Source organism: Sorex fumeus, unplaced genomic scaffold (assembly GCF_029834395.1).
Source record: "Sorex fumeus unplaced genomic scaffold, SorFum_2.1 ptg000044l, whole genome shotgun sequence".
NCBI lineage: Eukaryota > Metazoa > Chordata > Mammalia > Eulipotyphla > Soricidae > Sorex > Sorex fumeus.
In genome coordinates, this window is record NW_026606101.1 from 9683045 (window position 1) to 9707879 (window position 24835).

Here is a 24835-nt window from a genome sequence, read left to right on the forward strand (position 1 = left end):
CATCACTGGAGTCGCCTACAGGGGACTTCTGGCCAGCAGGTGGCTCTGTCCTCTCCCAACAGGAGCCGCTGGGAACACATGACTTACTGGCCCCACTAACCCAAGCTCCTTAAGGAAAGCAGAGGCTGCAGGGTAAAGGGTTCAAGAATTTAAAAAAAAAAAAAAAAAAAAAAAAAAAACGGGGGTGAGGTGGGAAGACAGAAAACAAAAACAACACCCACTGCCTCAAGTCTAGCTTACTTTCCCCCTACTCCCAAATACAGTAAAAAATAAAAATAAAAAATAAAGAAAAAAAGGAAACTGGTTTTCTCCTTTCTGCTCTGTGCCTAGATGGTTTGGTCCGATTCTGTTGGACCCGTTCCCTGGCTCTGGCTCCCCCCTTCTGTGTCTGATACAGAAAAGCCAAAGCCCATACAAGTCTTTTTTTTTTCCTCCTCCTCTTTTGTAAACCAAACCCAACAATAAAAGAACCATTTGGAATTTTGCGGAGATATGCTGGTCCCCCAAACACAAACATTCCTCCCTTCTCAAGCAGAGCCCGCCCGCGGCCGTGGAGGATGGCCCCCAGTCTGTCGGACTCCGTCCCCCGTCGCGCGCGTGACCCACGCCTGGGCTCGTGCCTCCCATTGATCCAAACCACAGCACAAGAGGACAAATCAACTCAAAAGTTTAGTGAAAACCTAAACATTCAACTGGAGTCGGTTCTGTTCTGTCCGCCAAGGTTCTCTCTTGTTCACGCCAATGAACTTGGGAACTCTCTGGACTCGGCATGACATGTCACTGTGAGCACCGGCTCAGGGGCAGCCTGGACCTAGGACAGATTCCTTGTGCCCCGCCCAGGAAGCAGGTTGGCATGAAGATGTCCTGGGATCTCTGGAGGACCGGCGGCGGCAGCACCCGGCCCGCCTCCCGTCTCTTGGTCCCCTCACTGAGGAGCCTGGAGAAATGCTGGGTGGGAGAGGGGTCGGGGAGGGGGGGCGTGCCTCATCACAGGGCAGTGCCACCAGCTGCCGTCTCCCTGCTGAAGACCTCTGACGGAGGAGGCGACCCCAGTGTTCGGCAGTGATCCAAAGAAAACCCTCCGCGCAAGGGAGAGCCAGCGTGGAACCCCGGGACACTGGCTCAGGCCTCGAGCGCCCCAGCGGGCAGGTGCCTACTTGGGGTTTTCCGAGACTAAGGGGGGAGGCGTGTGCAGCAAGGGCAGCTTGGACGGGTCCTGCTGCTTCTGGAGCTCCATCTCGGCCGCCCGCTGCAGCGCCACCTCCACCAGCAGCTGGAAGCTGCTGAAGTCCTCCTTGTCCTGCTCCGGGGGGGTGGGGGGCGGCGTGTTGAAGAGTCCACCGGTGGGGCTCCCGGCATCAGCCCTGGTCAGCAGGGTGAGGGTGCTGCTGGGGGCGGCCAGGGGCTTGGGGGGCTCCAGCTCCACCGGTGGGAAAGGAGCGGCCGGCTTCTCCCCCTGGCCCGAGTGGAGCGGCACGGAGCACACGGACAGCGACAGGACGTTGGCAGGGGCCGGCACGGACAGCGCCAGCACGGAGGGGCTGCCGCCGCGGGACAGGGCTGCCTCAGAGGCCTTTCCCCCGCGGCGGGAAATGGTGAACTGGTTGGGGTCTTTGCCGTCCTTCCGGAGCATGTCTGGGAGAAGCCGCCGCCGGGCGTTGATGAACCAGTTACAGATCTGGAATGAGCGTAAAGAACAGTCAGTCACGCCAGCAAAAACCTCGGGGAACGACTCTGTCCAGGCCCAGGACAAGGCTGCACAACCTGGTCATACAGACGTGATCCCAGCCCTCAGGGGCAGTGAAGAATGAATGTAGAAATTAGGGGCTGTGGGGCTGTAACGATAGCACAGAGGGTAAGGCATTTGCCTTGCACGCGGCCGACCCAGGTTCAAGCATCCCATATGATCCCCCTAGCAGCACCAGGAGTAACTCCTGAGTGCAGAGCCAGGAATAACCTCTGTGCACCACCAGGTGTGACCTCCCTCCCCCCAAAAACAAACAAACAACCAAAAAAACCCCCCCACAAATTAGGGGCTGAGGAGATGGCTTGGCTGCCATGTGCAGGTACCAGCCTTACATGTGTGATGCCCTGGTTCAGTCCCTGGTGCTGGGAGGAAAAATGTATTTTTTTAAGTGGGAGGCTGGAAGAGGAAGAGCAATGAACTCAGGGCGGGGTTGGGAAACACAGCGCCCCGGACATGATGGGACAGACTTCTCACCAGCTCCAGGGCTGAGCTGTCTGGATTGTATGACCCCAGATTATGGTAGGTAGGTAGGCATGTGTCCATCTATGTGCCCTTGTTTCCGACTCAGAAGAACTGAAAACTTGGTGGCGCCTATGAGGAGCCCCGAGAAGGCCTGTAAAGTGGGAGCACAGGACTAACTACAATTTTCTCCTTACGGTTCTTTACTCCAGGCCGATGAAAAACCAGGGGAGAGTTTTAAACAAAGCAGAAGCCTTCTATGTTTAGAGCATAGAACGAAATGGATGCAAGGAGAAAGGTTAGTCGTTCAAGTGACATTCAGGAAAATCACGAGAAGATGACGAATATTTGCTCCATTTGTGAAACGGGACTGGGTGCCCAACTGGACACGGGCGATGGGGGGGGGGGGGAGGTGGAGTATGCAGAGTAATTTACTCCTAAATTTCTATAGCCCTTGCTGCAGGTCAGAGAGATGGAAGAAAAGTTCTTCTTTCTTTCCTTTCTTTTTCTTTTTGGGTCACACCCAGCGGTGCTGAGGAGTTACTCCTGGCTCTGCACTCAGGAATCACTCCTGGCTATACTTGAGGGACCATATGGGATGCTGGGGTCGAACCCGGGTTGGCCGCATGCAAGGGAAACGCCCTACTCGCTATCTCTCCAGCCCCCAAATTACTGTTTCTAGGAACAACCAGGGTTTGCTTTAATGTGAACTCAACCCACATCTTCAAGTCTTTTTCTTCCATGCTGCTGAGAAAGTGGTCATTAACCTTAACCCCATTCCTGTCGGGGAGACTGTTTAGTCCCATTTTCAGCCCCGTGCGCACGAGGCACGAAATTTCTCGCTGTTGAGCGCTGCGCCGTAAAGCCAGTCTATACCTACGCATGCTGCCTTGTGCCAGTCTGGACTCTGATAATACAGTCTCCCAACTTAGGGCCCTCTCATCAAGCCTCTCCGTGGGGTGACTTACCCACTCTGGGGAACCGTCACGTTTCCTACAACCTAGACGCTGCTGGGACAGCGGGTTAGCCTCACATAGCCCTTGAAAGGACCAAAGGTCTTTAGAGCATTGCAAGGAGTTTTACCGAAAACCTTCTCATCCTCTGTATGTGAGGTTTCTCAGCAGACCTCGCTCAGGCCCTGTGCTTATATTTTTTTATATTTTTTCTCCCACTAGGACAGCAAAAGGGATGATTCTTGGCACATGTTATTTTCAGTGCACACCCTTCTGCACATCACATTTCTTCTTTTTCTGAATGACTTCTTCACCTGAAGTGTGCCCACTCCTCCAAGTGTTGGCTGACGGAAGATTCATCAGTTAGGGCCAGTGCAGAGGAAGTGGATTCAAATTCATCTTTCAGCATGGCTGATGGGGGGCCGACTATCCCTTCTTCATACAAGAATAAACGATAGCACTGTAGCACTGTCCTCCCATTGGTCATTGATTTGCTCAAGCAGGCACCAGTAACGTCTCCATTGTGAGACTTATGTTACTGTTTCTGGCATATCGAATACACCACGGGGAGCTTGCCAGGCTCTGCCGAAGAATAAATGATACCAGGAGGTATTTAACCATGCAGGAAAAGTGTGAACAGTTCACCAGCAACAGGAACCTAGCTGTGGCGGCACCAATCTCAACCACCTGAAAGGAGAATTATTTACATCCCCTCTCTCTCGGTTCTCGCACTCCTGCCGACATGGAGACTTGACAAGATGACTCACTTGGGCACTGTGTGAGTCACAGAGCAGAGAGCCAGCGAGATGGCTCAAAGGGCCAGAGCATGAGCTCTGCGTATGCGGGAGGCCAGGCTCCAGCCTCATAGCATCACTCGGTGCCCAAGCACAGCCAGAATCATCCCTGAGCACTGCACGGCCTGCCTCCTCCAAGAGTTATGCATTAAAAGTTTCTTAACTGCGGGGCTGGAGAGATAGCACAGCAGGTAGGGCGTTTGCCTTGCACGCAGCTGACCCAAGTTCGATTCCCAGCATCCCACATGGTCCCCTGAGTACTGCCAGGAGTAATTCCTGAGTGCATTAGCCATGAGTAAGCCCTGTGCATCACCGGGTGTGACCCCCTCCCCCCAAAAAAGTTTCTTAACTGCATGGATGGCATAAGTTCACAAATACAGAATTTAAAAACATAAAACCCAGGGCTGGAGTGATAATACAGCACATAGGGCGTTCGCCTTGCATGCGGTCAACCTGGGCTCGACCCACTGAGCACTGCCAGGAGAAATTCCTGAGCACGAAGCCAGAAGCAACCTCTGAGCATCATGGCTGTGGCCCCCAACAAAACCCAAAGAACCATAATAAACGTGAGCTACATTCACTGGTGCTGGGTGTCACTTGTGGCGGTACCTGGGGGGCCGTGGCTGTGCTCCAGATGGAGCCTGGCCTCTGGCACACAAGGCAAATGCACCAGCCCCCTAAGCCAGCCTCCAGCCCTTGCCATCCACCATTTTTGTCCAAGTTCATTTTCCTCTAGTCCTCACCCGGAGTGGCCACTCCAGGAGAAAAAGCCATCGGATCGTTTCCCTGCCACAGGAGTGGTGGGAGGGAGAAACATCAGAAACTGTGTGTGCCGGGAGGGGCCCAGCACCTCCCCAGGAGCCTTTGTGGACGCTGGTACTGCCCCTTCTACCAGTCCCCGTCACACCCCAACTCCCATGTTCCTGAGAGAAGTACTTGAGGCTCAGCTGGAGACAGCACAGCAGTGGGGCGTGTATGCTGGGACTGAGTGTGAACACTGGGACCCCAGCTCCGCTGAAGGGCATTCCCAAGCTCCTCGGCCACACGCCTCTCTCAATCTCTCAGAATCTCTCTGGAGCTCCTACAGGGCACCCGCGCCCAGCGGAGTCTATTCAGAGACCAAATCCCACTTTGCTCTCGGCTTCCCCTTTGAAGGCTCCGTGCCCTCGGTCAATCTCGGGATGGAGTGCTTCCTAAACCCGCGGAGCCGGGCCTGCAGACACTCAGCTCGGTGGCACCGAGGGGCCATCTAGTTGTGGGGACTGGCAATGCATGTGGAGGGCGGACGGGCACCTGTCAAGGCCTGAGAGAAAGCAGGCAGGAATGGAAGGAAGGGCAGCGCACAGGTAAGCGAGATGCCGGGACGCAGGCCCTCCCGGGAGGTCCTGGACCTAAAGGCCATCAAAGAAATGATACTGGGGCCGGAGCGATAGCACAGTGGGTAGGGTGTTTGCCTTGCACGCAGCCGACCCGGGTTCGATCCCTGGTATCCCATATGGTCCCCCAAGCAATGCCAGGAGTAATTCCTGAGTGCAAAGCCAGAAGTAACCCCTGAGCATTGCTGGGTGTGACCCAAAAAGAAAAAAAAAGAAATGATACTGGGGAAAGCTGAGCGAGGGGAGTCCCAGAAAAGGCATGCTGCGGCCAGGTCCAGGCGGGGCTAACCCCTGACCAACACCAGCAGCTGCTGATGGGCCTGAAAGTGGCCTGGTCTCGGCGTCACACTCAGTCTATGCTGTTTCCCCACAGATACCAACGGCACCCGTGGCAGTGGCCACAGGGAGAAGCGGGGAATCCCCCCCGCCCTACTGCAGGGATGCTGGGAGCCAAGGGCTGTGGCAATACCTAGGAGTCCTCGGACATGTGCGGGATACTTGACAAGCCTCGGACTAGCGTCTCCCCACTGTCGCCTTCTTGGTGTATGCCCAGGCGAGCCCTTCGAACCCCCTGACCAGATGGTTTGCCTCTACCCAGCCGGTCAACAACACGACAGGCGCCAGTGCATGGAGCTGCCCCGCACTCATGTCACAGGTGACCCACACGTACTACACCCTGGTCCCGTCAGGTCGGCAAAGCTCCTAGGCAGGACAGAGCCAGTTTTCTTGGGGCCCCCCCTCCATCCATTCATTCACTCATGCATGGGTGCCACGTCCTGAGGCTCATCTGGAGTCTCTACCGCTCGGGTCCCTCCCATCCAGTGGCGCACATGCCAACAGCAGGCAAACACAGGCCTAAGGGGAGCCCCAAGGAGAGGGAAGGCCAAGTGGGGTGACCCAGGAAGGAAACAGGAAACCAGCCGAGCCCGCAGATGCCAGGTGCCCTGCCACCCACCCCAAACGCTTCATGTCCAGTCTGCAGACAAGCCCAGAAGGCAGGACAAGCCCCCGAAAGGCCAGCAGACAAATGGAGGGCAGGAAGAGCGTGTTAGAGCCATACTCCCACTAGCGGCAGCAGCTGGATTCAAACCCATGACCTCAGTTCTGTTCTCCCTCTGCTTGGCTGGGTCTCAGCAGGGGTGGCGGCCCCCTGAATGCAAAGCATGTGCTTGGCCACTGAGCCAACTCTCGGGCCCTCAGGGTTGTCGCGAGCGTTTCCCATGGATTATTCATTTTCGCGTCCAGTCTATACAGCCAGTTCTGAGATGCTCTGAACTGCTGCTGAAACTCAGCGAGGTGAGGAACTCGCTCAAGGTCACAAGTACAAAGGCTGGGAGCTGAGCCAGACCAACTCGACCTCCCAGAGAAAGGCCGAGCAGAGGCAGCCAGAGGCCTCTGTGCTGAGCGGCTTCCAGCCGTCCACACTGCTGCTTTTTCAGGTGACCTGGGGGCTGTCGGGGGCCCTGCCCTCACCCTCTCCCCCAAACACGAGGGGCACCATCAGAACACCTGTACCAAAGGCGGGACCAGAGCATTTTGGCAGCATGTGTGTGAGTACCTTGCCCCTCGCTGCACCTCCCCTTTTGGCTGGCAATTCTGAGACAACAGCACAAACTCCAAACTCCCCCTTCACCCCCTCAACTCTGGCTGGTGTGCAGCAAACCTGGCAGCTCACTGTCTTGTTCTGTCTCATCCAAAAGAAACTCCTAGCTGGAGGGGGCCAGGCAGGGCAGGAGGCCTGGGAGCACCATCGGTGTCAGCTGTAGGGACAGGCTAGGGACCTTTTCTGCAGAACTTTAGTTTGGTGACCACACCCAGCAATGCTCAGGGGTTACTTCTGGCTCTGCACTCAGGAATTATTCCTGACAAGCAGCTTGGGGGACCATATGGGATGTCGGGGATCGAACCTGGGTTGGCTGCATGCCTACCCATTGTACTATCCCACCAGCCCCGGGACTTTTTTCTATAGCTATGCCAGCTGCCTAAGCCAGGATAAAGTCAGGAAAAACAAATGTGGCTGCCCGCCCCCCTCACCCCCCCGCAAGGTCCTTGAGGGAAATGGTCAGAATGACAAAGCGACCTCTCCAATGGACACGGTGAAACAGAAGCTGTCGATCTGAAAGCCCGTCTACCGAGAAAGAGCGCCCCAGCTGCAAGCTGCTTCTGTGGCCATTTTTTGGCTTTGTCTGTATCAGTAGCTGGGCTGAAGGACACAAGAGGAATGATTGTCAAAGGGAAAGGCACCAGGACAGAGGAAGGTCACCTTCTGCAACAGGGAGCGTCTGAAGGAGACACAGGACCTTTAACTGTCACTTCTTGCCAAGCAAAAGGAGGACAAGAACTGAAGGATTGAGGGTGCTTTCCAAAACACCAGTCTGTGTGGGACCACCTGGATCCATCCAGGTGCCTTTAAAAGCAATAGGCTGGGGGGGAGGGGCACGCTGGAGTGAATAGCACAGCGTGTAGGGCATTTACCTTGCACGTGGCCGACCTAGGTTCGATTCCCAGCTTCCCGTATGGTACCCTGAGCACCGCCAGGAATAATTCTTGAGTGCATGAGCCAGGAGTAACCCCTGTGCATTGCCGGGTATGACCCCCAAAAGCAAACAAAAAAAAAGCAATTGGTTGGGGTACAAAGTGATAATCCAGCAGATAGGGCGTCTGCCTTGCATGCAGCCAACCTGGGTTCAATCCCTGGCATCCATTTGGTCCTCCGAGCACTACCAGGAGTAATTTTGAGTACAGAGACAGGAATAACTCCTGAGCATCGCTGGGTGTGACCCAAAACGCCAAAAAAATTTTTAAAATAAAAAAAAAGCAACTGTCCGGATTTGAATCAGGAAAAACACAGGGCCAGGAATGTAACTCAGTGGATGGATAATGTTCTGGGTTCAATCCCCACCACCACAGAAATAAACAGATGGTTACTTCTCATCTGCCTTATTAGATCCAGTGGAAGTGTGGGACAGTCAGGTATGTGGGTTTTATTTGTTTTGATTTTTGTTTTTTTTTTAGTTTGGGGGGCCTCACCCTGCAGTGCTCAGGGCTTACTCCTGACTCTGAAATCAGGGATCATTCCTGGTTGGATGGGGCTGGGGAGTGCCAGGGATTGAGCCCAGTCAGCTGCATGCAAGGCAAATGCCCTATCCATTGTACTAGCAATCCAGCTGGATTTTAAAATACTCTCTAGCACTGGAGGAGGGCCCGGGAGTGGGGTGGGGGATGGGCACTTGCCCTGTATGCAGCTGATGTCAGTTCAGTTCAACCTTCAGAACCATAGGGTTCCCCTACAGCACCAACTGGAGCAACAGCCAAGCACAGAGCTGAGAGTTGTCCCTGAGAACTGCTGGATGTGGGGGAAAAAAAACCCAAATAACAAAAAACCCCACCCCCCCAAAATCACAAAAGCAGTAACTCAAGACTAATGTGGCCCCTACTTAGAATCCAACAGGTTAGCCTGTCCTGGTTAACCAAGCCCTTTAATTAGGCAAAAGAATTCATACAACATCACAAAACAACAGAGGGTGGGGGTGGGAACAGTTCACAGCCTGGGGTGGGAAGACAGTGGTCGGTAGGAAGACAGGAGAGCAGCCCCCAAAGGTGGCCAGGCCCCAGGAAGGCAGGCTGCCCAGCCGCTCGGGGGCCCCCTCTTGCCTCGTGCCCCCCACACCAGAGGCCGGCCAGCACGCCCCCTCCCGCCCCCTCCCTTCCAGTCTGTCAGGACTTCACTGAAGTGTGATTGTGAAGGCCAGCGGGTAGGGCACTTGCCTTGCATCCGGAGGCCTGGGTCCTAGAATCCCATAGGGTCCTAGAGCCCGCCCGGGGTGACCTGAGTGCAGAGCCAGGAGTCAGCCCTCAGCCCCCACGGGGCAGGCCCCAAAACAAGAGAACCAAATGCTTCCAGAGGTGAGTCCTTCCTGGTACCACCTGGACCGCAGGGAATCCTCCCCACTCCAGCTCAGAGGCTGCAGCGTTTACAGCACACCCCACAATGCTGTCACCGAGCCAAGGGACAGACCCGACCTCTCCCGCCACCAACAAGCTGCTTAGCCCACAGGAGCAAAGTCAAGTCAGTTTACAAGCACAGGGACCTGCAAAAATCCTGCACAAAAGCCTTTTTTTTCTTTCTTCTTTTGGTCTTACCCTTCTTCCAACTGTCTAGCCCCAGGCAAGCACCAGCAAACCAGTTAGTTAAATGACTCATTGACTTGCTAATGAGATCACTTCACCGTTGGTCAAAGGAGACAATCAAAAGGATGTCCCCAAGGAGAGGGAAAACAAGGCCGCAGAAATCGGTGATCTTTAAGCTGCTTGTTTAAGTCAGGTGATTGGCACCAGGGGTGCCTTAGGACGTTCTTTCCTGAGGATCTTCGCAAAAGTTACTAATTACAAAATGAAATGTGGGGCCAGGGGCAGGGCTCGACAGGCTGAGCACATGCTTCTGCATGTAGGAGCCTGGGTCCCGATCACCACAGGGTCTGTCCCGGGCAGGAGCAACCCCCCAAGCACTGCTGGGTGTGGCCCAAACTTTTTTTTTTTAAAGAAAATACTAGAAAAGTTAAGTACTGGGAAAAGAGCTGCCTTCGAGGGTTTAAGTCAACTTTTTTTTCCAGCTTGGGTCTCAGGATGGTTTTTTCCAACACCTAATTTTTTTGTTATTTAATGAACACGTACTGAGCTAAACATTTGGATATAACTGATAAGACTAAGCCTCTAAAGTTCTCATTTTGGGGGGGGGCGGAAGAGGGTCAGGGGATACAGGGTGGGGGTGGGGCACACCTGCTGGCCGAGTCATGGGGCCAAGCAAGCTCCTGGAGCATCTTCCGGTCCAACAAGCTGGGGGAGGGGGGGTTGTAAGGGGGGAGGGGGAACAGTTTCTCAGCCAGGGATGGTGAAGTGGCCCTCAGGTCTCCCAGAGGCCATGGGCCAACTCCTGCGGGTGTGCTCTGTAGTGGCAGGGTGACACTGCTGTACCCCTGCTGAAGGGGCTGGCTGAAGTTGGGTGGTGACAAGAAGACTAGTGAGAGCTAGAACCAGGGCAGGAATGGAGCAGTCATCCCCTAGGAACCGAACCCATGGAAGGGAGAAAGGGCTACCAGAGGAAGCCCCCGAGAAGAGAAGGGACAGCTTAAAGCAGCTGCGGACTCGGGGGCTGGAGAGGTGACACAGAGGCAGAGCCTCACTCTTCCGGCCTTGCAGCCCTGAGCGTCCCCCAGGCACCTCCAAGAGTAACTCCTGAGTGCAGAGCCAGGAGTAAGCCCTGAGCATTGATGAGTGTGCCCCCACCCCCACCCCCTGCAAATAGATAAATAAATAAATAAGCTACCAATCAAGCCAGAGCAATACTACATACAGCGGGTAGGTAGAGCCCTCACCCAGCACGCATCTGACCCAGGTTCAACCCCTGGCATCCCAGGTGGTCCCAAGCTCTGCCGGGAGTGATCTCCGAGCACCCGTGGCCCGGAAATGAGATGAAGAACCGACCCTGAATCAAGAACCCGAGGTGCCCATGAGACCTCCGAGCACGGGTACAAGGTTGGGACGGTTTGGGGCTCACCCGTCAGAGGGTCCCCCTGCTTCCCAGCTCAGCATGGTTTTACCTGTTCTCACTCTCTGCCCTTCCCTCTTCAGTACTCTCTACTCGGCTTTGCGAGGTCCTGGGATCCGGGAGCACCTAACTGCGTCCAGGCGTCGGCATTTTCGCCCAGAGAGCCCTTCAGCACACCTCCCACCGGCGGCCCCTTCCCCGCCAGTGTCCGTCCAGCCCACTCCTGCTCCAGACCTCAGCTTCCCCAAGTGGACCCGCAGATCTCACCGTGTTGTCCTAGGGCCCACTGGTCAGCCACAAGAATGCTTGGGCTCCGTGCTTCCGTTATCTGATTCGGGCCTTCCTAGCCAAGGCAGTTCCTCTGTCCGACCCACAGCACCGCAGCCTCTTGTGATGCCGTAGGCGGGAACCACGGAAGGCGACCGATGTTTACCTTGGCAAGCTGCCCGTTAAACACTGTTACCAACCGGCCACACCTGGCGGTGCTTGAGGCCCGTGTGGTGCTGGGGATTCAACCCAGGCTTCCAGAAGGCAAAGCAAGCACTCAGCCCATTGTTTAGTTATTTTAGAGCTTCCATAAGAGGCCAAAAGCACTTACTGTACTTTTTGTACGCGGTTTTATGTCTGCTCGTTCTTAAGTGACACGGCAATAAAAATGACTCAATAATTGTGTCTGGAGAGTTGGAGAGTGGGCCATGAAACAACTTTTCTTTTTTGTTTTCTTCATCCATACTGGGCAGTGCTCAGGGCTGACTCCTGGCTCTGTGCTCAGGCATCATCCCTGGCAGCGCTCAGAAGACTTTATGGTACCAGGGACTGAACCTGGGTCCACTGCATATAAGGCAAGTGCCCTTCCTCTACTATCTCTCTGGCCCCCCAACAAATTTTTTTTAACTGAGGGAAGAGGCTGGAGATGTGGGGAGACCAGATTTGATCCCCAGAGCCACCAGGACCCCTTCCAGGTACCATCAGAGCAGCCACCAAGCACAGAACTGGAAGGAGCCCTCAATGGTCAAAAGACAAACAGAAAGATTGTGGCGGGGGCACTCTGTGGTGACCAGGAGTCACCAGTCACACTCCATAGCTCCAGTGATGCAGTGTGGCGCCCAGGGCTGAACTCAGGGCATCCTGGCCAAAGTCTTGGGCGGCTGGAGAGATAGCAAAGTGGGTAAGGCGTTTGCTTAGCACCCAGCTGATGAAGGGGGTCCATCCCTGGTACCCCATGTGGGTCCCTGAGCACGGTCAGTAGTGACCCCTGACCACTTGGGAGTAAAAACAAACAAAAATCTTGGGGTTGATAGACAGCACAGCAGGCAGGGAACTTACTTGGCACACAGGGACCTGGGTTCACTCCTTGGCCCTGAGTCCCGCCAAGAGTGATCCCTGAGCACAGAGCCAGATGTTAAGCTCTGAGCACTGCCAGGTCTGGTCTAAAGCATCAAAAACAAGAAAGTCCTTACAGAAGTAAACCTAGGGCCATCCTGGGCATAAAACGTCTTCTTTAAAAGGTACTGGGGGAGGGGCTGGAGCAACAGCACAGCGGGAATGGCGTTTGCTTTACACGCAGCCGACCCAGGTTCGATTCCCAGCATCCCATATGGTCCCCTGAGCACCGCCAGGGGTAATTCCTGAGTGCATAACCAGGAGTAATCCCTGTGCATTGCCGGGTGTAACCCAAAAAAAAAGCAAAAAGAGAAAAAATAAAAAGGCATTGGGGAAGCTGCAGAGAGAACAAGGGGGTAAGGTGCTTCCTTTTCATGTGGCTGATTCCCCGGCACCGCAAAGGGTCCCCTGAGCACCACCAGCACTGACTCCTGAGTACAGAGCAAGGAGATGCCCTGAGTACTGCTGGGTACAGCCCCAAACCAAAAATAAATAAATAATAAAACAGAATAAAGATAAATAAACACAGAGTCTGGATAGTTCTGGGCTTAAGAGGCACTTGCGAGGGCTGGAGAGATAGTCTAACAAGGGGGCACTTGCCCTGCATGCGGCTGACCCGGCTTCATCCCGGGCATCTCATATGGTTCCCCCAAGCACTGCCAGGAGCAACCCCTGGGCATTGCCAGGTGTGACACTCTCCCCCCACCCCAGCCCAACAAAAAAGGCAATAGCCTTTGCCTTGCACATGCCTGACCCTGCCCTGGCACTGCCTATGGTCCCCCCAAACACTGCCAGGGGTGATCCCTAGGCAGAGCAGGGAGTAACACCTGAGCATAGTAACTCAAAAACCAAATTAACTTGTAACCCCAAAACCAAATTAACAATAATAAAATTTTCGAAGTACAAAAATAAAACAGGGCAGAGATGGCTCAGGGGTTCAGGGGTCCAAGTGCTTGCTTTGCATCTTGCCGACTCAGGTCTGAATCCCTAGCATCACAAATGGTCCCCCCACACACATCCAGGGGTCGCTTCCAGGAACACTTTCCAAGCACTGCCCCGCTGGGCCCTAAGACCCCAATAATAAGTAAGTAAAGGAGGCGGGTTCAGGGAGGGGGCTGAGTAGGCTGCACCCTCCGAATAGCTTGAGGCCCCGAGTCTGATCCCAGGCACTGCAAACAATGAAAACACAAAGCTGTTCTAGCGGTTGTTAAGAGAAAGGTTCCCCGAGAAAAAGCAATTCCAGCAAAGGTCCGAGAAGACACTGTGGCTTCAACAGGGGCTGCAAACGCCTCCGAGAACCCGAGAACGCATTCAGAAGAAAAACGCAGCCAAGTTCAGGAAGGTCACTCAGAAACACAGCGATAGGTCAAGGATCCCAGGGACAGAAAGAGCAGAGATGATGAGGGGGAGGGGGGAGTGTTAGTAAGGAGTCAGACTGTCCCGAGGGCAGAGCGATTCCTGATGATGGGATACAATCCAAACTGCCCTTTTGTGTTTAAGAGAGGAGTCTGAGGAACAAAGCTGAAGGCAGAAAACCGGTTCTCAGACTCCAGCCTTTGAGCCTGTGAATTCCAACGACCCCCCCCCCCACCCCCATAAGGTTCCAGGCCACCCCACGCGGCCCTCCCTGCCAGGATCAGGACCCCATTTTGCAAAGGTCTGTGGCCAGGTCTTCCTTGCCACCCCCTCCCCCCAAAACCAAACACTCCTCAGGGGAGGAATGTCTAATCTACTTCCTGGGGGCCCCCCAGAGCAGCAGGGCACGGAGGGGTGCTGGGCGCCCTTGGTGACATCAGTGTAAGTACCTGCATGGGGAGAGATGGAGAGGAAGAGGGGAGCGGACGGAGCCACTCTGTGCCCCACGGCAAGGCTGAGTGTGTCTCCTCCGCAGTCCCTCCCAGACACTAGGAAGACCCAGACCCTTCTCTCAGAGCAGGAAGAGGAGGCCCAGAGAAGAGGCAGGCTTGGCCAATGACCAGGCTTCTCTGCGGAGAAGGTGGGATCCGAGTCAGGGCGCTACCTCAGAGAGGTCACAGAAGACCCAAGGGTCCGGTACTCACCGGAGGCTGAGCACGGACACGCACGGTGAAGGCTAGCCGTGGGCTGAGGAGGTGGGGGGAATGGGACGAGAGGGAGCAGTGGGTGCCGGTGGAACAGGGAAGTGGTCTCTAGTGCTCGCCAGAGGGCCTGCCTCTCACTCCCTGGAAACTGGGCGCCAGAAGGGAAGTGAGGCAACGTGAGTTCAGGGGACACCGCTCGGCACCATCCAAACCAACACAGGTCGGTGAGAAACGGGAGGCTCAGAGGAGGGGATGGATGCCTGGCACTCTGACAGAGTGGAGAAGGCAACGGGGCTGGATGGACACGACAGCAGCTAAGGCACTTGTCCTGTGCAGGGCTGACCCCCCCCATTCTATCTTCAACATCCCATTTGCTGCCCGCCCCCCTCCCCCGCCAAGCACTGCCAGGAGTGACCCTTGAGTGCGAAGCGGGAAGTAAACCCTGACATCTCTGGGTATGGACCAAAAGCAAAATAAGTAAATAAATAACTATCCAAGTGTGGGGTACGGGGTGATCCTCTGAGGGACCAGAGAGCAGGAGGGGCTAAGTGCGTGCTCTGCTTAGGTGCAGCCAACCTCAGGGTGACCCCTCAGCACCCCAGGCCACAGCCCCAGGCAATCCCCAGCCCTGTAGCATTTTTTCCCCCAGCCCTTGCTGGCAGCTGACCAGAAACGGCTGGGCAAGCCACCCACCTCAGCCCACACGTCACACACCGAAAGGATGACTTTGGTTTCTGGTCCTACCTGGCAGTTCTCAGGGGACCTTACGTGGCGCCAGGGATGGGCCCTGGGTTGCCTTACTTTCGTCTGCAAAGGACCATCTTCCGAGTGTCCCTGTGTATGGCTTACCAAGCACTTTCACCTCTACTGCTCATCTATTTTTCCCAAAAAGAGGAGGGCAATTCTAACCCCCATTTCCCAGAGCAGGCCCAAAGCTCTAGGAGGGAGGACGACTAGGTTTTAAAGCAGAACCTGGACTTCTGCCTTTTTCCAATAAGAATCCCAACTGGGTTTTTTGTTTATTTTGGGTTTTTTTTTGTTTTTGGTCACACCCGGTGATGCTCAGAGGTTACTCCTGGCTCTGAGCTCAAGAACTATACTTGGCGGTGCCCGGGGGACATATGGGATGCTGGGGTGTGTGGGGAGGATGGACTGAACATGGGTTGGCTGTGTGCAAGGCACACCTCACAGTTCTCGCGGTTTTTAACCACCTGCCTATAATCGGCTAACCCTACAACCAAGAGGTCACCCAGACAACGCTCTGGGGGCCAGAGGCCGAATTCTGGTCCCTCAATACCTAGACGCCAGTAACATTCTGTATCCTTCTCCATCCCCAGAATCCGGGTGCTTCAGGAGTGCTCAGTGCTCTCCTCTGTCCCAAGAAGAAAGCGAGGTCCAGAAAGGCGCTGGCCCGAGGCAGCACAGCAGGCTGGAGCGTCTTCCTGTGAGGCCTGGCTTACCTGCAGCACGGACAGGTTGGTCTGTCCCGAGAGGCTCAGCTTCTCCTGCTCCGAGGGGTAGGCATTATAGCGGTGCAGATACAGCCAGTCCCGCAGGATCTTCACCGACTCCTTGGGCAGGTTCCCCCTGCGCTTCCTCTTGCCGGCCAGGGAGAGGAGACCCTCGTCCTCGCCCAGGTCACTGTCCGACATGGTGTCTGCAGGCTACGCTGGGCCGGGCAACCCTGGGAGAGGGACAAAAAGGGAGGGGCAGTGATTACCCTGTGCTCATCCCCTCTCACCCTCCTCCTCCTCTCTACACCAACACCATCCCAGAGACTAGGACACGCCAGTGGGGGCAATCATGACCCAGAGCGTCTGTCTGGACAAGCTCGAAGGAATAAGTCCAAAATGCCTCCATTTTGGGGCCGGAGCAATAGTACAGCAGGTCGGGCGCTTGCCTCTCGTGCAGCCAACCCCGGTTTGATCCCCAGCATCCCACAGTGTCCCCTGAGCACAGCCAGGAGTAATTCCTGGTTGCAGAGCCAGGAATGACCCCTGACCACCACTGGGTGTGGTACCAAAATAAAACAAAGCCTCCATTTCATGGAGCCAACAGAGGACTCCTCAGGCCCTAAGATAGAGCAGAGGGCTGAAGTGCACGCCAGAGCCTCAGGTTCAAGCCCCGCACCGCCGGGTTCTCAGAGCACAAGCCAGGAGCAGATCTTAGCCCTTCCGGTGTGCCCTCCCCTCCCCCCCAATATACTGATGCCAGCTTATTAATAAGCAGTACAGCTCTAGCAATAATTACTAAGGTACTGAGCACTTTACCATTTATCATCTCTTTTAATTCTCACAAAGCTCTTGTAAGGGAGATACTACTATTATCGTAGTTTTAGAGATTAAACAAACAAGGCCCAGGGAGATTAAGAAAGCCACTGGAGGTTCCATGGCCGTTAAACAGTGTTACCATGTGACCTGGCAAATTTCATTCCTAGCAGTCTAGTGAAGACACAAGCAAACCTACACCACCTTTCACACAGATGTTTATAGAAACACTGTTCATAATGGCTCAAAGTAGAAGAAAACTAGGAGAAAACAAGGTCTCTCCATGGAGTGGACATTATCTGGCCATAAAAAGGAATGATATTCTGAGTCAGAGCGGCACTCCAGCAGGTAGGGGACTTGCCTTGCATGAAGCCAGCTAAGGTTCAATCCCGGACAGTTCCCAAGGCCTGCCAGGAATGATCCGAGACTGAGCCAGGAGTGATCCCTGAGCAGCCGCATGTGGACCAAAAAAAAAAAAAAAAAAAATGAACTTTCAATCCCTGTGGATGAATCCTGAAAATTCTGTGCCCAGTGAAAGAAAGCACATTATTCTATCCCATTTTTATGAAATAGCAAGGAGGAGGTGGAGGTGGTGATGTCAAACAGCTAAGTGGTACAGATAACAAGAATACACTAATACTGGGTGGGAACTGAGGATGTAGCCCAGTGGTGCTTCCTTGTACATGTGAGACCTGGGGTTCAGCCCTCTGCACACACCCCACCCCACTCTCTCACTCCTAAAATTGGTTACACGTTTTGAATATACAAAAACCCCTACCTACAGAGTTGTGTGAAATGTTACGTTGTAGAATATGTGAATTAAGTTATCATTACAGCTAATACTAAAAAAAAAAAAAAATCCTTCCTCCAGGATACATATGGTCCAGAAGTAGGGTGTGGAGAGATAGTCTCTCCCTGTAGTCCTCCCCGCAATTGGACTACTGATTTTTTTTTTGGGGGGGGGGCATCGCACCCCGCCCTGCTCAAGGCTTATTTCTGGCTCTGCTCCGGGATTGGTCCTGGCAGTGCTTGGGGAACCGCATGTGACACAGGGAATCCCAGTCAGGTCAACTGCACACAAGGCAAACCTGCTACCGACTGACCCGGCCTGCACAATCCCCCAAGGACGCTCGCGAGACCCAGTCTCTGTGGTTCAACAGAAATCTGTCATTCACCAAGCACCTCTGGGTGGCCCTGCAGAGGGCTCAGTGGTCCCCACCAGCTGTTTCTCAGACACCCTCCTCCCTCGTCCATCATAGCCTAGCCTGGTCAACCTAAACTGTGTGACCCTGGGCGAGTCTCCTCCCCACCCCCACCTGTCAAACGGAAGAGGTTTCCCTTAAGACAACCCAACTGAGCTGCTCATCCCCCACGCAAAAAGAAAAAGAAAAAGAAAAACCACCAGGACAAACTTCTTGTTCGCACACGCAAAAGACATTTACATCTTAAAACCCCAAGTTCCAGGCCGGCAGATGCCAGACTCCCAAGCTCCTCCCTCCTCGGCTTCGGAGCAGCTCCCGGCAGGCTGGCCCGGCCGTCTCTGGCATCTCCCAGGGCTCGTTTCCTCGACTTGGGCCCGAGCCCAGATCTCTGGGCTGGCGAGGCCAGGCTTTCGAGGGAAGGGTGCCCCCTCCCAGCCGGGACACCTGGAGGTGCGGCTGCCCCGAGGTGCCTCTCCCCTGCACCGGCGGCGGCGGCGGCGGCGGGGATGCGGGCTCCAGGGTGCAGCCGAGGCGCGCACCCGGCTGTCTGCGTGACCGGCACCAACTCCACCCCGGGCTGCGAGGTCCCGGGGGTGGGTGGGGGCTGCGAGGACGACCCCTCTTAGCGCACGCACGGCGTCCCCCGGCCGCCCCTGAGCCCAGTCCGGAGGGGGGGAGGGGGTTGCCCACTTACACGCCGGACACACACACACCCCCCTCCCACCCGGCCACTCCGCCAGCCCCCAGGCGACGACTGGAGCCTCATCCTCCGGGCCCTGCCAGCCCCAGCATCGCCCCCACGGCCACCCCCCACCCACCATAACAAAGCACAGCTCCTCTACAAACCCACCCCAGCACCGCCCCCGCCGGGCAGCCCAGGTAACCAGCCCACCCACGGTCTCCGCAGACGTCACACAGCAGCGCGGGGTTCGGAGCCAGCGCTCGGGACGCGGCCCCCCCCGGGCGCCCCTCCCCCTCCGCTCCGCCCGCGGCCCCCACTTCTCTGACAACCCCCCCACCGCCCCAAAGTCCGGGCCCCGACCCTAGCCCCGGGGCCGCGCGCCCGCACAAAGCGCGCAGCCTCCGCCGCGGCGGGCCAGGCGACCCCGAGCACATGGCTCCCGGGGCGCGGGGGGCTCGGTGGCAGCGCGGGCCGCCCCCCTCCACCGCTCGGGCGCACCCGCGACCCCCTGGCCGGGGCGGGAGAAGGCGGGGGGGCGCGCTCGGGAAGAGAAAGAAAAACTCACGTGTCGCTCGGTCCCCGGGGCGGGGAAAAAAAGTTTGGTTCCCACCGCCCTCCCCCGCCGCTGGGGGCCGGCGGAGTCTCCGGGGCGCGGGGCCGGCCGAGCCTGCGCGCTCGGCTTTGTGCTCCGAACTCGGCCCGGAGGGGGAGGGGAGGGGGCTGGGCTCCCACCTCCGCGCCGCCCCCCCGCCCGGACTCCATGTTGGCCGCCCCCGGCCCGGGACGCGGCGCCCCGGCCCCCCCCCGCCCGCCCGCCCCGCTCGGCCCGGCCCGGCCCGGCCCGGGGGGTCCCGGCGCGCACCAAACTTTCCGGGCGCCGCCGGCCCCACGCGCCCCGCGGCCGCGGCCCGCCCGGGAGTGACAGATGCCGCGCACACAGACTTTCCTTTGTTCCGAAGCGAGGGGAACTCGCGCGGGCTCCCGGGCCACCCCCGGCCGGGCCCCCGCCGCCGCCGCCGCCGCCGCCCCCGCCCGCAGCTGTCACTCCGCGCCGCCCCCTCGGCCGCCCGGGGGGGTGGGGGCTGCCGGCGGTTAGCAACGTGCACTTTTGAAACCAAACAAACCCGCCCCCCGCGCGCCCACCCGGCCCGGGACGGGGGCCGAGCCCGGGAACGGGGGGCGGGGGTCTCCCCCGGCCGGGCCCCCACCCCCACCCCGGACACTTCCCGGCCGGCCGGCGGCCCGCGCCCCGCGCCCGGGACCCCCACGCCCTCGCCCCCGCCCCGCCGGAGAAACTTTCCGAGTTGTCCGCGCGCCCCCTGCCCCCTGGGCCCGGCGCCCCGCACTGACTTCTCTCGGCCCCGCTCCTCTCCGAGCGGCGGCTCCGTCCACGCGGCGGCGGCGGCGGGCGGGTGGGGGCCGGGGGGCCGGGGGCGCGCGCCGCGTACCTGCCGGGCCTGACACCCGGCCTGACAGCTCGCGGCTGGAAAGCACCTCGCGGCCTGACGTCAGATCCCCTCTCCTCCCCCACCGGCCCGCGGGGAGAAAACAAACTTTGTGCGGAGCGCGGCGAGCGACGCCCACTCCCCGCGGGGCGGGCCGGGGCCGCGAGGGGTTGCGCCCCGCCCACCGCGCCCGAGGGGCGGCGCCGAGCGGGCACCTTCTTCCTGCGCCCAGCCCCACCCGCAGGAATGCCACATGGCCCCGGCGGAGGCGCGGTGGGAACCCCGCGTCGGGGGGCAGGAAGTGGCCCGTGCGCCTGGGCGAGCGCGCTTCCGGAGCGCCTACTGTGTGCGGCGCGCGCGCGGGGCCCGGGGGTCCGGCCCGCGCCCCGCCCCGCCCCGGGACGCGCGCGTACTCGGGTGGTGGGGGGGCCGCGCCGGGGTGGCTGGTTCCCGTCGCTCCCGGAGGCAACTGAGGCCCGGCCAGTCCGGGGTCGAGCCCCACCCCACCCCCCACTCGGTGCGGCGCCCCCGCCGGTAGGCCCGAGCCCCTTGTCCACCCCCCAAAAGTGCCTAGCAGCCTCCGGGGCTCCTAGGCTGGGGGCCCCCAGGAGGTCAGAACCGCCCACCTTCCCGGGATGTTGATGATGTGCTGGCCCTGACCCGCGGGGGGCGCTGCTGCGGCTGTGCTTGTGCCCCCCCTCCCCCAACACACACACACCAGGTTAGGGGTGTTCACCTGACACACCCCACCCCCAACACACGCACTCCGGCCGAGGGGTGCATGACTTGCTTCTTGTCAACCCGTGTCCTCTGGCCCGGGTGGCCGCGCAGCAGAACCTTAGCCGGGCCCCATGGTGGGACCCTCTGAAGGCAGGTCCTGGGACGCTTGGCTGCTCCTTCCCTCTGCCCGCAGTACCCAACTCTCAGAAGCGCCTTTCCGCGGCTTTCCAAAAAGGCTGCACGCGGCTCACTCCCTGCCCTTCTGGCATGGCCTTCTAAAAAGGCCCTGGTGATAACCCCTGGGCCTGTGCAGTCAGCCTACCCAGAACTGAGCAAGGCCTTTTCTGGGCCTTTGCTTCTTCGTCTAATCCTAAATGTCTGGAATCCAGGGCTTTGTAAATCAGCCTAGAAAAAAAAAAAAGTTTGAAAAAGAAAAAAAAATCCCATTGTTTGGGATGGAACCCAAACTCAAACAAGGCAAGTGCTCTATACTAGCTACTTACCTGGCCCTTGAAAATGAGTTTGGGTGTGTGCTTTTGTGTGTGTGTGCATGTGTGTGAGTGTGTTTTAGGATCTGATCTCTGGGGTGCTCTGAGGCTACTGGTTCTGTACTGGGCAGCCTCCCAGGCAAGCTCCTTAACCCCTGTACTATCTCTCCGGCCCATGACTTTTGGTCTTAATTGAGCTTTAGCAATGGAGAACTCTGGGACCGAACTCAATTCTCCTAACAAACCCTCAGCCAACCAGAGTGCTGATTAAATAAATGACTGTGTGGGTACACCAGGACTCCTGCAAACGTTCAGAGCTTAGCTGGCCATTCTGCTCCTCAGTTCACAGGTGAAGCAACAAGCCCAGTGTGGGGTTCCCACACAGTTTCCTGGGGGATGAGAGCTCTGTCCACAGCCTTCTCCCAGAAAATGGGAGTTTGGAGCAATTGTGGGTAAGAAAGTTTATATGCCTAGATCCAGCGGCTAAGATTACAGAGCAGGGATGGGCAAAGACGGGCAGAACAGAGGTCTGGAGAGGAGGTGGGGGAGGTGGGGAATGCAACCAGGGAGCCTGAAGACCAGCCACCTCCCCACAAAAATCACCAGCCCCTGAGCTTCCTGATTTTTATGCTGGAGAATATGTGCGAGGAAATGGAAGAGCAACTAAGGAAAGCCTCGATACCTAAGGTTTGAGATTTTTGTTTAGGTATGTTTAAACTTTGTTTTGGGGCTACACTGGGAGTGCTCAGGACTTCCTCCTGACTCCCAGCTCAGGGATCACTTTTGGCAGGGCTCAGAGGACCCCATGGGGTGCTGGGGATTAAATCTAGGCTTGCCACTTGCAGGGCAAGTACAGTAAACCCTGTACTATCTCTCTGGTCTCAAGATTTGAGAATTAAACCTTAAAAGTTTTTCAGCTAGTGTGTGTGTCCTCCAAGCCAGTAATTCCACTTCTAGGAATAATCTATCATAAGAAATGATCACAGTGCAAAGATAAATACTTGTGCAGGGCTGTTTTTTGCAGCACTGTTTGTTCTGGTGGAAAATGGCAAACAGCTGCATACCCCTCACCGGGAGCTGATTGATTGGTTAAGTTGAGTTTGGGCCCGGGCACATCAGGATGTGATAATGAGGTAAGAGTGTGCCCCGAACTTGGGGGATGAGCGAGGTTTATTTATCACGGTCGTTTGCACTGACCCAACTAGAAGGGCTTTGGATATGTCTGATGAGAACTCGCATGAGAAGTTTTTAATTGTCTTTTTTCCTTTGTGTGTGTGTGTGTGTGTGTGTGTGTGTGTGTGTTGGAGGGGGTCACACTCAGCAGTGCTCAGGGGCTACTCCCAGTTCTGTGCTCAGAGGTCACTCCTGAAAATGTAGAGGGGACCATTTGTGGTGCCAGGGACTGAAACAGGATGCTGCAAGGCAAGCGTCTTAACCCAAGTTTTCTCTCTTCGACCCCCTTATTGTCATCTTCTGCTCACCCACTTTTACTCCCTGCCCCTCTTTCTGGGTATGTGAAAATCTTGGGTCCCTGAGAGAAGACTGGACTTGCCTGATAAGGACTAGGAAGGGAAGGGGGGGCATCGGAGCCAAGCCCCACCCGTAGCCTCTGGGAGGCCCCTGTAGGAAAAGGAACTGAAGGCCCCTCAGGTCGGAATACAGAAAAACCCTTCCTGCCCCCAAACAGGAAACACCCTATCGTGAGTTTCATCGGGTTTCCTCCTGAGGATGGGGTGCCTTGCTAAGGTGCATGATTCTTGTGATTTGGTCATGTAAGGTGCAAACAAATGTCTTGTAAATCTGCTTGCACATTCAAAAGAGAAAAGCCCCATGCTAATACGGGGCGAGGGACGCGTGTGCCCCGGGAGTGGGCCTGAGGTTGGCTAGTTTCTGGTTCCATCAGCAGAGGGGCGCTTGGGGCAGAGGAGAGCCTAGCCAGGGCCTGGCTCAGTGAGTACTTACTTAAGCTCCTCGAGGCAGTACTCAGGGGCTACTCCTGGATGGGATCTCAGGGGACTCTGGGATGCTGGTGTTTGCCTCTTGCATGCAGTGTCTGCACTCCAGCCCCTCGCACCAGCTCGATGGCCCACGCCTGGCAGTGTTCTGGAGACCATATATATGGTCCGGGGGCCACACGCAAGGGAAGCAGCACCTTACCTCCTGTTCTCTCTCTGGCCCGCACCTTCCTTCTTTAAAACTACCTAGTATCTTGGGTCGGAGAGGTAGTATAGCAGGCAGGACACTTGGCTATGCACATCGTCAAACAGGGTTCGATCTCCAGCACCCCACTTGGTCCCCCTAAAGCCCACCAGGCGTGATCCCTGAGCACAGAGCCCGGAGTAAGACTGGAACACAGCTGGGTGTGGCTGAAAAAAACGGAAAATAAAAAAGAAGCGAAGGATATATTATCTTGTCAGTTAACCACAAATTGTTTCGCTTACCCCTGGCAGTTGGGTATCTACTCACTCAGTTCTTTTATTTATTTTGGTTTGGGGGCCACATCTGGGGGTGCTGTGAGGGTCACTCCTGGACACAACCCGGGCCTCCCGAATGCAAAGCAAGCTCTGCCCGTGATCAGCCCGTTGAGCTCACTCAGCCCCTCAGTTAATTTCCAGGTCGCCTGAGCGTGTGTCAGGCGGAGGCACGGAGCTGGGAGACCCTCTCAAAGGGTTTGGGCCCGGTGCCAGGTGGCAGAAGGGGTTGGAACTTGGCGCTGCCGGCTCCGTGTGGCAGACGAGTCACCCAGACCCGTTTAGTCTGTTTTCTTTGTGGAACAAGCAGGGGCCCTGGTGAGGGACAAAGCAAACAATGGCTGGGAAACTCTCTGAGCCGTGGGAGCAGAGGCTGCGAGTTCCCCGAGCGCTGAGGGCAGAATGGAATCTGAGAACCAACCTCACCTGAGTCTCCGTTTCCTTTTCTGCATCTGGGAGAGGAGAAGGTTGTCCAGGACGATTCCAGCGATCTCTTCCTGGACTGGGCAGGGATAGGGCTCAGCAGGAGAACCTACCTGCCCTACCTACCTGCCTGGCCGGGGTGAAGCCCTGGGTTCGATCCCTGACCCCACCAGATGAAAACAAATTGTATTCCTCTGGCTTTCTACCATGGGGGCCGTGAATGTCTCCTTAGAAGCTGTGGGTAGCAGTCAATGCCTGTTTGCCCAGAGCTGGGCAACACTGGGGCTTATCCTGTTACCCCTCAAGTTTGGACAGTCACTTTCTTCTCACGTGCAGCTGAGCTTCCATCGAATTTTTCTCGATTGTCTGACCCCTTCTGTGCCAACAGTTTGCATCCACAGGCTATTTCAAAGGGTCTTGAGTGACAGCATTGTAACTTGAGGGTGTGGGGGGTTGGGAGGCTGTCCCTGTGACAGGGAAGTGAGGGGGATCAGGACAGGAGGCTGCCCTTGACACTCTCTGGCTCCCAGACAGAAAATAAGTAGTGAGTGTTACACTTTTAACATTTTTATATATTTTTTTGGTTTTGAGAACACCCCTGGTAGTGTTCAGGGGTTACTCCTGGCTCTGCATTCAGGAATTGCTAATGGCAGTGCTCAGGGGATCCTAAGGGCTGCAGGGGATCAAACCTAGGTCGGCCACGAGCAAAGCAAGCGCCTTCTCCGCTGGGCTATATCTCTGACCCCTAGTTTTATTTTTTTATAAGGGCCACATCCTGTGATTCTCTGGGGCCCGGCCCACTCCTGAGTTGTCAGCA

The 24835-nt window shown here is 56.6% G+C and overlaps 1 protein-coding gene across 2 annotated transcripts; it reads right to left on the bottom strand.

Moving 5' to 3' along the window:
- Positions 1-673: 673 nt before the first annotated feature.
- On the bottom strand, positions 674-19873 carry TGIF2 (TGFB induced factor homeobox 2). Of its 2 annotated transcripts, none has more exons than XM_056121491.1 (3): positions 19822-19873; positions 15781-16004; positions 674-1678 (listed from the first exon to the last, which is right to left on the bottom strand). In XM_056121491.1, exons 2-3 carry the CDS (start codon positions 15970-15972, stop codon positions 1154-1156), a joined length of 717 nt encoding a protein of 238 aa, XP_055977466.1. In that variant the 5' UTR covers positions 15973-16004; positions 19822-19873; the 3' UTR covers positions 674-1153. The 2 variants fall into 2 exon arrangements, with proteins under 2 accessions (XP_055977466.1, XP_055977467.1); XM_056121492.1 differs by lacking the exon at positions 19822-19873 and adding an exon at positions 19037-19160.
- Positions 19874-24835: the final 4962 nt, after the last annotated feature.

What these genes read in the sequence shown, in the direction of transcription:
- TGIF2 (XM_056121491.1), bottom strand. Translation starts at nt 15,972, where the DNA reads ATGTCGGACAGTGACCTGGGCGAGGACGAGGGTCTCCTCTCCCTGGCC. An exon ending in CCAACCTGTCCGTGCTGCAG is followed by an intron (nt 1,679 to 15,780) that starts GTAAGCCAGGCC and finishes CGCTCATTCCAG; the next exon opens with ATCTGTAACTGGTTCATCAA.